At 39.4% G+C, this 14,269-nt stretch overlaps 1 protein-coding gene across 1 annotated transcript in view; it reads left to right on the top strand.

Annotated features, from left to right (window-relative positions):
* Positions 1-14,269, top strand: part of LOC106876261 (uncharacterized) — a 95,865-nt gene that overhangs the window by 19,191 nt on the left and 62,405 nt on the right. The window contains exons 3-6 of the mRNA XM_014924751.2: positions 1,149-1,253; positions 2,412-2,501; positions 3,377-3,556; positions 12,227-12,408. Coding sequence (XP_014780237.1) covers positions 1,149-1,253; positions 2,412-2,501; positions 3,377-3,556; positions 12,227-12,408 — 557 coding nt within the window. The remainder of the gene's footprint in view (positions 1-1,148; positions 1,254-2,411; positions 2,502-3,376; positions 3,557-12,226; positions 12,409-14,269) is intronic.

Raw genomic sequence — 14,269 nt, 5'->3', positions numbered from 1 at the left:
TCTCTATGCCCAGAAGGCTTCATGCAGTCATTGAAAGCAAGGGTCAGTCGCACCAAATATTGAATATAGCAAATAATCCTTTAGGGTGTACATATTTTTGTATCGTTTGAAAATTAATATTTCGTTTATATCTTTGAAAATGTTTATTGTTTTGTGTTCCAAATTTGTATAATGTTTGTCTTCCCCTACCCAGCCTCTTTTTATAGACAGTTACTTTATATCCAATTAACTACTCTTAGTTTCTTCTTTCCTCGGGGAGGAAAGAAGACATTAGGAAATATGACAATATTTATGACCATACCTAGCCATGAGCTGTCAACTCACTCCTGTCCTTTATTCCTAATAGAGACAGTCTTCTAGTCTTAGATTTAGTAATTGATAAAGAGATAAATGAATTAGAAATGAATTACAATCCTTTACAACACTATGACCCAAATGGGCTTCATGCGATTCTCGGAAGTGTAGTCTATTTCTAGCTACAATAGCGACAACATGAATTTCTTCCATCTTCTTGTTCTGTTAAAATATTTGAGAAAATTTATATTAATGTGTCCGACTGGTTACAATTCTATTTATTTACTTGTGCAGCTGAAGATGGCACTGCATTTAAATTGATGTAATGATTGCATTATTCAATTAAATGGAGCCGCTTGAAACGGTCGTATTGCATCATTACTTGATATCCTGTTGCTAATTATGATTTTATTTATCTTACTTCGAGCTGTGCGGTTAAGACCGGACTGACTTGGGGCTTCAACATAAGTACCTAATTCAACCGAATCTCAATTATATATATATACAGTATCTCACAGAAGTATGTGCACCCATAAAAGATTTCAGTAAAATTGCCATTACTCTGATAATATCGAAGGAAATCAAATGAAATTTATACTGAATAAAATGTATGTATGTATGTATGTATGTATGTACATTAATTTACTTGTGAAGACGCGTGGCTTTTCTGGCGAAGCATTTGAAAATTGCGATTATACAGAAAATCTACAAATTAACAACACACACACACACACACACACACACACACACACACACACACACACACACACACACACACACACACACACACACATGTACGTACACACAAACACATACATGTATATGTATATATATGACTTCTCTCTTCTTTTCAGAGAGAAATCCTTGCACACTGCCTTCTTATTCAATGGTTCAAGTTGGTGATTTGAATGCGAAAATAAATAAATCTAATTTTCATTTGGAACGAATAATCACTAAAAGTAAGTTAATGTTTTAATATTTTAGAACATGTCCTCCCCTTCTCTGCTACTCTCTCTTCACCTTCCCTCATTCTCCACCCGCATTTTCCTTCCTCTCCCCATTCTCATAGCCTTTTCATGCCAGTGTTTGTTGAATGCTTGATATTCGTTGTAAGGGGAATATTTTGCTTATTCTTATATTTGTTCAATAAATTCTAAAAAAAAAAAAAAAAAAAGGAAAAAGAAATAATATCAGTGCTTGTATAAAGCACTAAAACTATCGAGTTGTAGTTGTTTTGGTTATTATTATTGTTTAATCTCAGGAGACGCTCTCGAGCAGACTGATGATCAGAGACATTTCTGCCATGATCATACTGGTCCTACTCAAATACGACGATGACGATGACGATGACGGTGACGATGACGATGACAGCAATAACAACAGCAACAATATCAACAGCAGCAACGGCATCATTCTCTATTTTATGCACAACAAAGGGTAATTCAAAACTGAAATATATTTAAACGTGCCACAGTTTCTGTGGGTTAGGCTTTATAATGCTTAAACATATTTCATTCAGTTCTTCTGATTTATGTTGTTGCGCATAAAATAGATACTGCGTAATTGATTACAAATTATCAAAGTACAAATATGCATATGAGAGCATCCTCCATGTTGCTAGTCTAATTCATGACTGGTTTATATTGTAGCTGATGCATGTTGTTGATTGAAGAAGTGAGCCAGGTCCGTCTTCTATGAGGAGTGATCAACGAAGTGTGTGAGACGGTCTGTCAAGGGGCTCTCTCTTTTTATTGCACATGAACAGCTGAGAAAGAGTGTTTACATTCTTATTTAACCCACAGTAAGACGTTGTAATGTTTAAACACCAATTGTGTCATCTTGGTAACTGAACAAATATTCTACTCCCACCTCTCTCTTTCTCTCTCTCTCTCTATATATATCTTAACGATTTATGCAACAGCACAATGTAGAACGAATGCATTCTACTTTTGAAATTATTGTAAAGTAGACGAAATTTGAAGGTTTACATGTCAAAGTGGAATCCACACCCAGCGAAACTAATTTCTACGTTAATTGATGATTATCACACATTTCGTTGGAAAGTTTTATACTCATCAAATACTAGCTGATATAATGATTTCTTTTAATATTTGCAGATGGCACTTCTTCATATCATCTCAACGATACATATCACGTGTATTATATCGGAATTGACAATGTCATTACAGAAGTGAATAAAACCATTGGTAAGGTTTAAAAAACTTTCAGAAGATTTACTAATAGATATTATTTGGTGTGTTAAAACATCGCATCTGGATGTACACAATAAAATATGTACCATTATGAACCAATAATTGTTCATTGCTCAAGACCATCCTGATAAGAAGTGTGGAGAGTAAGAGAATAAAAGACCATCAAAGACATTTGTAGACTGACAACATCAACAAAACAAATGAACCGGAAACAAGAACCTGGCTATTTGTATGCGTGCAGCACAACACAGAGGGAACCGGAGTCTTGGCAAGCCGATACCTGAATACAGGGAAGGCACTTGGCTGATGATATATCAGTAACATACCAATAGACTCTGTCATCAAGAAGATTATTGCCCTATAAAGTTTTACTTGTTTCTCATTGAAAGATACCCATTGATGTATTTGAGCCAATTGTCCTGACTCCATGCACTAATTATATAAAGGAATCAGTGTCGATTTTGTAGATTTAACATATTTAAGGAAGCAATCGTGTCAGTTCGCCAATTTAAGTGATGCGCTTGGTAGATTTAAGTCAGATTTGATGCAGGTATGAGTGTAAGGTTAACAAATTCACTTCACAACTTCGCAGTAACAGGTTCAATTCTATTGTACGCGACATTCTACCATAGTGTCACCCAAACTATTCCTCGTGGGTGAAATTTGGTGCACAGTAAACTGTGTGAAAGCCTGTCGGAGAGATCAGACTAATTCATTACCCGATTTAATGCTATCACCTACTGTACATTTAGGGTAAAGTTCTGTTTATACGAAATCTATATAGGGTCAGCTAATCTTGTCACCACAGTTTACTTTGAATCTTGTCACCAGTTTACTTATACCTTTTCTTGAATCTTATTATTTGCCAGACGTTGCTATCGGTGATGGTGAAACGTGGAAGAAATGTACATACACACCGTCCAGGACAACAACTAATAACACCTCCACTGATGACATCCTCTGTGAACCGAATGCAATTGGTGATGAACTGAAAACGAATCTTGGAGATGGCCCTGTGATCAACATTTTCGGTGTGCATATATACAGTGGTGAGTATTGAAATCACCTAGTAGTGGTGATGATGATGTTGGCCGTACTTAAGTAGTGATATAGTGGAATTTATTATGAGTATTGACGATGTGGTCAATTCTGGATGAATCGATAAACCGTACGGAAGGTAGAAAATCAATAAATTAGACGACTAGATGTGATCCACCGATCCCTTGATTCTCATGTATCTGTCTGCTATTGGACCACACTATAGTAGTTTACTAAATAGGTTGCAGAGTGGCTGTCTGGGAATGTTGCCTTTTATATCAATATCAAGTGTGCAGGCGCAATGGTCCAGTGGTTAGGGCAGCGGACTCGCGGTCATAGGATCGCGGTTTCGATTCCCAGACCGGGTGTTGTGAGTGTTTATTGAGCGAAAACACCAAAAGCTCCACGAGACTCCGGCAGGGGATGGTGGCGAACCCTGCTGTACTCTTTCACCACGACTTTCTCTCACTCTTTCTTCCTGTTTCTGTTGTGCCTGTAATTCAAAGGGTCAGCCTTGTCACACTGTGTCACGCTGAATCTCCCCGAGAACTACGTTAAGGGTACACGTATCTGTGGAGTGCTCAGCCACTTGCACGTTAATTTCACGAGCAGGCTGTTCTGTTGATCGGATCAACTGGAACCCTCGACGTCGTAAGCGACGGAGTGCCAACAACAATATCAAGTCTATTTGTGTCTAACAGTAGTAGTAGTAGTAGTAGTAGTAGTAGTAGTAGTAGTAGTAGTAGTAGTAGTAGTAGTTGATGTTGTTTAGACGAAGGCCAACCTCGATAGGGCAAACCTATGATGTAAGATATTCCAGCTCGACCATTCCATCTTTTTAAAGGTATCCATGACTACGTTAGCTATCTTCACTTAAAAAAAAAATAGTGACGTTTGTTTTAAGGGAGACTTGACTATTATTTCTTGCGTGTCGAGCGACTACGAAGAGGTTTCTGAGTTTGTCTGTAGATTATCTAGTTATGACAGCAGGTGGACTGAATACAACAGTTGTTCTTGTATCTAAATCTCCGGTGCGTGGATCCCAGCAATGTGTTTCGGGTAACTAATATTTTTGTTCGAACGAAGTTTTGAAATTTTCCAGAAAATAAGTTTGTTTTAAAGTTAGTCCAGTCAAAAGATGAAAGATAAAGCTGAAGATTGATGGTAGATTTGAACATTTATAGTCAATATTTGCAGGAAAAATTTGGATGATGAAAGCTGAGTAGGTTGTTGTTCTGAAGAGAAAGTGTCTTGTGTGAGGTCCTGAAAGTTAATCACAGCAAAAAAAAAAAGAAAAAAAAATACAGGAGAAGGAAGAGGAGGAGAAGAAGAAATAGTTGTGCCATGAATGTGAGCAGTCCTCTAATTACTCAAGCTTTGAAGTGGTCAATAACTGATCAAAATTGAAGCATATTCTGACATTAAAGAGGTCAAGTGATATTTGGGAAATAATTTTGGAAAATGTTAGGCCATCGTCAGATATCATAAGAGGTTATGAGGTTCATATATGTAACAACTGAATCATACTAAGTCGTCACGTACACATTGAAGCAAGATCTGTGTTGATAGAGTTAGTGCCGGAATGTCGTGATGTGTTTAGGTTACACGAAGATGAGGAAGATAAATAGTAGCAAATATTGAGAAATTTTCCCTAGTTGTTCTGTTAAGAGAGTCACATATTTGTTGGGAAAGTGGTAGTCTTTGCAAGGACCAGAAGGCCTTGCTCCAATTTATGAGATAAGAGAGCTTGTAGTCTTGATAATATATGAAGAAATACTTCGCTTCACTTATGGTCGCCTAACAGTTGGTGAAGGTGAGGATTTCCTCCAGATGTTGTATGCTAAAACTTTACCTCTTTCTTTGCTGCGGACAAACCTCTCGCAATTTTGTTATAGGATTTGATTGTGAATGGGAAGGGATGGTTTCGGTTACATTTCTATCGTTATTAAATAGCATGTATAGTTAGGGGTATGCCTGACAATTTCAGGTTATGTTTTGATTTAGTTTTGGCTTAGTTTTCAATTTTTGAGATAATTTTTTCGATATGTTTTGAAGGACTTTATCCTATTTCAGTCAACAGACTGTGACTATGTTAGGGGCACCGCCTTGAAAGGTTTTAATCAAATAAATCGACTCCAGGACTTATTTTTTTAAAGCCTAATATTTATTTTATCGTTTATTTTTACTGAAGCGCTAAGTTACGGGGACGTAAACACACCAACACTGGTTGTGGCACAAACACAGACACAAAAGCACACACACACACGCACACACACACACACGTGCACGCGCGCGTCAGGTTTCTTTCAGCTTCCGTCTACAAAATTCACTCACAAAGGCTTTGATGGGCCCGATGCTAAAGTAGAAGACACTCAGTGAGGCTGAATCCGAAATCTTATGGATGGAAAGCAAGCTTTCTACCACACAAACACGCATGCAACTATGATTTTTTGAAGTAGTTTATGTAAGGGAAATTTAGACCGCTTTCATCAAGTTTAGATATAAGTATATAAATTTTCTCTTCACCTTCTCCAGAATTATATATTGGGGCAAAGGAATGCTACTGTGTTTTACAAAATTCTTCCATCTAAATTTTTCTCGCAGTTATGATAGGCACAACAATTCTGACGGTGTATTTAGAACTGAAGGAAAGTTTGTTTTCACACAACTATTGCATGAACAAACCGAAGTGTTTAGAACTGCCTAAGCGTTATTACCGTTGTTGTCATTGCTGTTGGTACCGTGACGAAGCTTTGTGTTGTCTGGCAGATGATTTAGGTCTGGGATGGACGGCTCCATCCCTTTACCCAACCAGTTTTGTTTCTGCAGCCTCTGGACCGACAGAATGTTGATTTTGTTCTCTACATTCGGCAGCACCGTCGCAGATGTTTGTTTTTGGAGGCACATCTCCAATTTTTATTTTCACAGCCCGGTGGCCAAGCTATATTGGAATGAGAACCAGTTCCTCATTCTTTGTGGTTATTTTGAATGTTTCTTGATCTCATTCTCTGTAGCGAAACTCACCAATATAGTGTCATGTCGCTTACCCGTTTGGACACATGCTTTGAGATCCCAGATGAGTCTGAAACACTTTTCAATCTGCTGCTGTATCGCCTGCTCGATTTTCTACTATTCTTGGCTATAGTTTTGTATACCACAGATTTTCGTTTCGCTTTTACCGCAATGGTCTTAGGGATGTTAAGTCTAACATTTCTTCCAGTTCTTTTCAGTATTCTCTTCGTATTTTTTAAACCAACCGACTATGATCATGAATTTCTTGTATTTGAGCGCAATCGCCAACACTGAATTTGTTATTTTTACTGGCTTCAGTATTTGTGCTGTTATTGGTGGTAGTGGCAGCGGACTTCTAATAACGACGTGAAGTACGAAAGTGTTAAGCGCAGAATTTGTGGACAAAATGGTGAAACCGTAAGTCATATTACCGGTCAATATACGCCATTTGCCCAGAAAGAATAATAGCAAGGAGTGTCCATTGGACACTTTGCAACAAGTATGAACTTGACAGAGCAAAAAAGTGGTACGAACATAAACCCAAAGGCATAATCGAAAATGATAATGCAAAGATCTTATGGGATTTTATGATTCAGTGCAACCATGAGATAGAGAATAGGAAACCAAACATAGTGATTATTGACAAAGAAAGCAAATGATGCTGGATCATAGATATAGCATGCCCAGCTGACAACAAGTTATGCGATAAGGAAGAAAGAAAAGTCGATAGCCCGCAGAAAATAGCACTGCTTGGAACCGCTCTATTCCTCCGGGTGGTGCTCAAAAAATAAGGGGTGTTACCCTAGTTCACTGGTAGTGAACAGCCGGCACCGTAGTACATCTCCAGCGTTAGAAGCTGTGCAAACACAATAAACAACAACAACAACAACAACAACAACAACAACAACAACAACAACAACAACAACAACAATAGCAACAGCAACAACAACAACAACAACAACAACAACAGCAACAACAACAACAACAATAATAATAATAACAACGAAGGGCCAGTAGGGCTGTTAACAACTGTTAAAGAGTTCAGCAATGACATTGGGATGGATTTTGGCCTTGATAAGTATGCTAAAGCAACTTTTGTAAGAGGCATGCTTGAGTAAACAGCTCCCATTAAATTAGATACCGACACTACCATCAAGGAGCTTGACCCACAAGAAAGCTATAAATACCTGGGTATAAACGAAGGAAATAGTATACAACATGCAATTATATAGGAAAACATACTAAAGGAGAATACATACAACTCATACTAAAACTGAACTCAACTCCAAAAGTCACATCGAAATCATTAATATGGCGCTTCCAGTTGTCCAATACAGTTTTAACATCATTAACTGGACTATTACAGAGCTTCAACGCCTGGACAGGAAGACAAGAAAACTACTAACATCTAAGAACATGCACTAACCAAAAGCAGACGTTGATCATCTGTACCTACCTAGACGTAATGGAGGAAGAGGAATGATGCAGGTAGAACTCCACAATAGCAATGAACAAGTACTTATCTACTACGGAGAACTGGATGCTTCGGCTTGTGTTCACGAAATCAGCAAAAAGTCACATTCTATTGTCAAAGAAGTTAGCAAATTTGCAAGGGAACTTGGTATTAATTCTGAATTAGATGAAGAACCTGAAACTACTGCCACGAAAAAAGCAAAACGGATCAAGCAGACAACTTGAAGGCAGTCTTCACGGTTTCGGTCCCGTTTTAAGAGGCTAGATCGTTGCAATATGCAGAGACATCTGTTCTGTGGTCAAAGTAAACGGTCACTTATCGGAATCGTTTAGCATCGATCGTTCGGTCTATCAATGGTGCCCGCTCTCTCCCCTTCTGCACGTACTGGCTCTCAAGCTATTACTAAGGAAGTCGGCTATTTCGAAGGGAATCCCGAGTGATCTAAGATGCAGAAGGTTCATGTCGGCTTATGCGGACGACGTCACCATATTAGCGTCAGACAACTCGGAAATCGAGGTGATCGACACTACCTTAAAGAAATACGAAGCGATGACAGGAGCAAGAATGAATCAGGACAAGTCAGTGGGTCTGCAGCTCGGCATCTGGAAAAGCAGATCCATGTCAACCGACAGCGTTGTTGGGCGCTGGACAGAAGGGCTGGTTAAATTACTGGGGGTCTAGTTTGGTCCGGACCTCCAAGTGAACAAGAACTGGGGGTGGGGTGATGAACAGGGATGCCAGTCTTAACCAGAAATGGGCAGGGAGGAAGCTGTCCCTTAAGGGTCGGGCGGAGGTGAAGAATGCGTACGTCTCTTCCGTCATCTACCACCCACTGACCATCGTACCTTGCCCTGCTTCGTGGCTGATCAAACTGGAGCCCTTGCTCTTCCCCTTTCTATGGAAGGGACGTGTTCAGCTCGTCAGACGGTCCATTTGCTGTCAACAACTGCAGAGTGGAAGACTGGGTATACCGTGTCTAATGATGCACAGACACGCGCTGAGGCTGCAACATCTTCAGTGTTTTCTTAAGGGTGAGCATAAGTAGACGCCGTTTCTCACACAGGATTTCCACAGTTCATCTCATTGTCGGAGCTACAGTCTTGGATCAAGAGCAGACCATGAAAGGGCGCTTGACACCTGGTGTACCGGCAAACGCTCACAGCGGGCAACGCGGTCGGTGGTAGTTCCACTATGGAGTTCTATAGGGAATTAGCGGTGAGATAGAGCGACAACATCCTCGGAGAAAGTCTGAGCGTCGGGAGGGATCAGTTAACTGATCTTTTCCGGAGAACTTTCGAGCTGTGGCCTTTGGATAATTCTGCCGGTTCGAGACAAGCTCTATAGACATGGAGGTGCGTTCAGAGGGACTTGTGAGAGGTGCGCACAGGGTGGTAAAACCGTTATGCATGCACTCGTCCAGAATCCGTTCATTACTGACTTGTGGAGCTTTGTCGAACAGCCGTTGACGCGCGTAGAACGGATCCGGTTATCAGCCGAGTTCATCGCGAAGATCGCCCCGCCGCCTCTTTCTGGTGGCTATGGCGAAGGAGGCAGTGTGGTGGGCGAGATTGAAAGGACTGAAGACAGATACTTTCCTCTTCAGCCAACCCCTCATCGACTTTTTCAAGTTCCACTTGAAAAGAAAAGTGAGGGTAGAGAAGGAAGTTATGTCCTCCCGCCCCGGAAAATTTTTGAAAGTTGGGTGAAAGTGGTGAGGATGAGCCATGTGAATGGGCCTACTATGAACTTTCATTTGTAAACCAAAGGTGTTGAATAGGGGAGAGGCGCCTGCTGAAGAGCACCTGACGGTCGGGAAAATTATAAGTTTGTTTTAAAATTTGAGATTAGATAGACTGTATTTTACGTAGGATATGGGCAGTTCTCATGATCACTATCTTTTGAATTTCTGCCATTTTGGGGTTTCCTGGTATCTGAGTTAGGTAGCAACCAGCCCCTTTTGCTATCATTCCTAGGGCAACTATGACAACATGTATTGTTTTAGTCTTCAGTTTCTACATTTTGCCAATTTCTATTTCAAGATCTTTATACTTGCTCAGTTTTTGGTAGGTCTTGACAGATACATTTATGATGATTGGGACAGTCATATCAATGAGGAGGCATGGTTTTTGTTGGAAGTCTATCAATATGATGTCTGGCCTCTTCTCATCAATCTTTCTGTCAGTTTGAACGGTAATGTTGCAGAGGAATGAGATGTGATCATTTTTAAGCACTGGGGGTGGTTTGTGTTCCCACCAGTTTTTATCATGGGGCAGGTCCAGGTTTTTGCAAATTACCCAGTGAATATACTGTGCTGCTCTATCATGTTTGCTGAGATACTCTGTAGGCGCAAGAAGACTGCATATGGAGACAATATGATTAATGATTTCATTTTGCTGTTTACATACACGACATGTTGGGCAGCTGCCGTTCTTTAATATATTGGCCTGGTAGTTCTTATAGGAAGGAATTCAATAAGAATTGATCTGGGGTTGCTATGATAAACCCTTCCGTTTCTGATTTTAAGCCAGAAGACACTAACCATTGATGGATAAGGCCTTTGTCAACATCGGAATTGTTAGCTCTCTTCGGGTATTTGCCATTGAGAGGTTTTTCTTGACAGTTATCATTCAGAATATCTAAGGCAGCAGTTTTAGCACGGGTTTTCATACGCTTAGCTTTTTCTGTGCTTGTTTTCAGTACGTTTGATTCTGGGATTTGTTGTATTTGGAATTCACTTAAATATTCCTTTGCTTTGTTACTGAGTATGATGCTTTCTTGTTTTCATGCTTTGAGACAAGTTTTAACATCCAGTCATTCAGGTAGGTCTTGAGGCCAATTGTGGCAATCTTCAATGTTAGTTCCACGGCCACTCTCTTTTCTTGGCAGATAAAGTCGTTCTATATCTGCCAAAGGGCGGTGGATTCTATGCATTGTCAACAATTTTCGTATTTTTCTGTCAAGATTATATATTTCAGTAATTAACCCGTTAATGATAATGAAACTGTAAGTCATGACCGGTATGGCTAAAGTATTGATCACTTCGATCCTGTTTCTAGCATTCAGCTCTGTTTTGAGTATTGCCCTTACCCTGCGATTACATTCTCTTCTGATCCTCCCCCTCATCATTGAATGTTTGGTTCCATCACCTTCAAATACCCCTAGGTATTTGTAGCTCTCTGCTGGTTTTAACTCCTTTATGACACTCTGCTGATCAAGATTAACGTTGGATATTTCTGTCATTTTACCTTTGATAAAAGTAGCTTTTGCACATTTATCGAGACCAAATTGCATCCTGATATCATCTCTGAATTGTTTAACAATTACTAGTAAGCTCTGTAGTTGTTGGTCATTTTTGCAACGAGCTTTAAATCATCCATGTAAAAGAGATGATTTATATTTTTATCAAGCGTTTTATAGCCATACTGTACATCATCGAGCAATTTCGAGAGCGGTATGAAGGCTAGAGGTATTATTATTATTATTATTATTATTATTATTATTATTATTATTATTATTATTATTATTATTATTATTGTTATTATTATTATTGTAAAGACAGTGAGCTGCCAGAAGCGTTAGCACGCCGAGTGAAATGCTTATCGGTATTTCGTCTGTTTTCATGTTCTGAGTTCAAATTCCACCGAGGTTGACTTTGCCTTTCATCCTTTCGGGGTCGATAAATTAAGTGCCAGTTAAGTACTGGGGTCGATGTAATCGACTTGCCCCTTTCCCCAAAATTTCAGGCCTTCTGTCTATAGTAGAAAAAATTATTATTATTATTATCATTATTATTATTATTATTATTATTATTATTATTATTGAGTGAGAGAGCAGTGCATGCTATCAAAGTGACACTGGTGTAAAATATACGAAGCCCAGTATACCCATCATGACTACCCGTCTGATAGGGGTACACCAGGCAAATGCATAACAACCATATGTGCGCGACATTGTGGTATCATATCAAGATAAACAGCGTATAACCTTGAAGGTGGGGCTCATTTAGAATATTCTTCAGGTCATTATTACTTATTATTATAATCACTATCTATGCCAAACCTAGTACTGTCTTCATTGCTATTACATCACCAATTACACATCCTTCACCTTTCTACTTGCTATCTGTCATCATCGACTGAACTTCAAATTCTTACTCCTTTGTGTGTCTACATTGTTCTTTTATTTTTTCCAACAGGTGTTAGAATCTTCTTTAGTTACCCGAATACCACGTCTGCTAATATGACTGTGTATTTCGGCGATACTTTTGTCACCAGCAAATACGTTTATTCCTATGATAAAATTTGTTTATCAAGACATGCAACTCAAGACCCAGTGGTTCACGTTTCTACAGATATTGAGAATTGTCATTTGACAAATGTGAGTATATCTTCTCCATTCACCCTGTCCATATTGCCATTCCGCAGAAAGCACGATGAACGGGTGGAATTTGTAGAGCGCTGCACTGTATTCCTTGAATTCTTGCGAGATCAAATCCGCCGAAGTAGAGTATTTTTTTCTTTCTTTCTTTCTTTGTTACTGTGTTATAAGTATTAATTTCAAAATTTGGCTCAAAGCCAGCAAGTTCGGGTAAAGTGTAAGTCGATTACTTCGAAATAAGTACCAGTTGGTACTTATTTCGTCGGCCTCGAAAGGATGAGACGCCAAGTCAGCCTCGATGGAATTTGAACTCAAAACGACATACCGCTAAGCATTTTGCCCGGCGTGCTAACGATCCTGCCAACTTGCCACCGTTTGTGTTGTAAATATTAAATGTTGGTTACGTTCACTTAAGCATTTCAACAATACAAGGGCACCATCGCCCCTTTAGAAAGGTCATTTTCTACAATTCTCTTCCATCTATCTGGTAAACTTGCAAGGCCCCGCTTCCAAAATTCACCTGTCCATCATGAAAAATACTCTTCCATTACTGTTCTGACCTCGTCTACAGAATTCATATTTTTCCGTCCAAATAATTTTTAAAACTGCGAATAAATGACAATTAGATGGGACAATGTCCGGCGAATATGGTAGGTGGGGTATCGCTTCCCATGTAAACTGCTCCAGCCTTTGGACTGTCATCTCGCTGTATGTGGCTGAGTATTATCTTGACGGAAGAACACCTTTCGTCTTGAAAGCAAATATGATCGTTTTTCTTCTAGCGTTGATGTAAGCCGCTCAAGCTGCTCGCAGTTGATCTCTTTTGTTATCGTTTGGTTTGGGTTTCAACGTAGACTAGTTCAAAGTGGACTAAACCTTTCATATCCCACCAAACAGATAACAACACCTTACATGGGTGGAGACATTCTTTATCCTGAGTTACCGCTATTTCTCCTTTCCCTACCCACTGTTTTCGCTACTTGACATTTCTATAGAGAACCCATTTCTCGTCACCAGTCACTATTCGGTCCAAAAAAGGTTCATTTGTGAGACGTGACAGCAAAGAAGAATACATATTCACTCTGCGCGCGATTAGACTCGGCAAGTCTGTGTGGGACCCATTGACCCAATTTGCTGACTTTTCCGATGGCACGCAGGTGTCGATGAATGGTTGAATGACCAAATCCAAGCTTCTCTGCTAGTTCCTCAACAGTTGCGATGGGATTTTTTTCTACCAGGGTTTGCAGGACGTCCTCGTTGAGCTCTGTAGATCAAGGACGAGGCTCGTCTTCTAGTCTGAAGTTTCTGGCTCAGAATTTCTGGGACCACCGTTGACACTGGCTTACACATATTGTCTGATCCCCATATACTGTATTAATATTCCTCGCACTTTCCATTGCGTTGTTGCCTTTATTGAATTCATGAAGCAAAATATGCCGAACATGCTCCTTTGTCACTTCCATTATAGCTTTGAAAAGATAACTGTTAAAATCGAACTGCACTACTGATAAGGACAAGGTAAAATTACTACGTGCTTTTATAGAAAGTAGATGCAGGTCGTCTATCCCGTTCCTCTCCGACTTTTAGTTCATGCAATTGAAAAAAAAACCCCATTATTTATGGGATGACCCTATATATACACATATGTTTATACATATATGAATGAAAAAAAAATGTATAAATAAACGACATAACGTATACTGAATGTAAAAACGAACGGGAGACAAGCAGAAGGTCCGTAATTCTTCATCAGTTATCGACCAAATGGTAATATTCAGTTTCGCACCTATAACGATAAGACTGAACGCTTCCTAACTGACGGTGCCCGCAAAAAAAGTTTTCTTGTGAAGAATTAGTGATA

Source organism: Octopus bimaculoides, chromosome 14 (genome assembly GCF_001194135.2).
Source record: "Octopus bimaculoides isolate UCB-OBI-ISO-001 chromosome 14, ASM119413v2, whole genome shotgun sequence".
Classification (NCBI taxonomy): domain Eukaryota; kingdom Metazoa; phylum Mollusca; class Cephalopoda; order Octopoda; family Octopodidae; genus Octopus; species Octopus bimaculoides.
The sequence above is the reverse complement of the archived record's forward strand: the minus strand, read 5'-3'. Positions and strand labels throughout refer to the sequence as shown.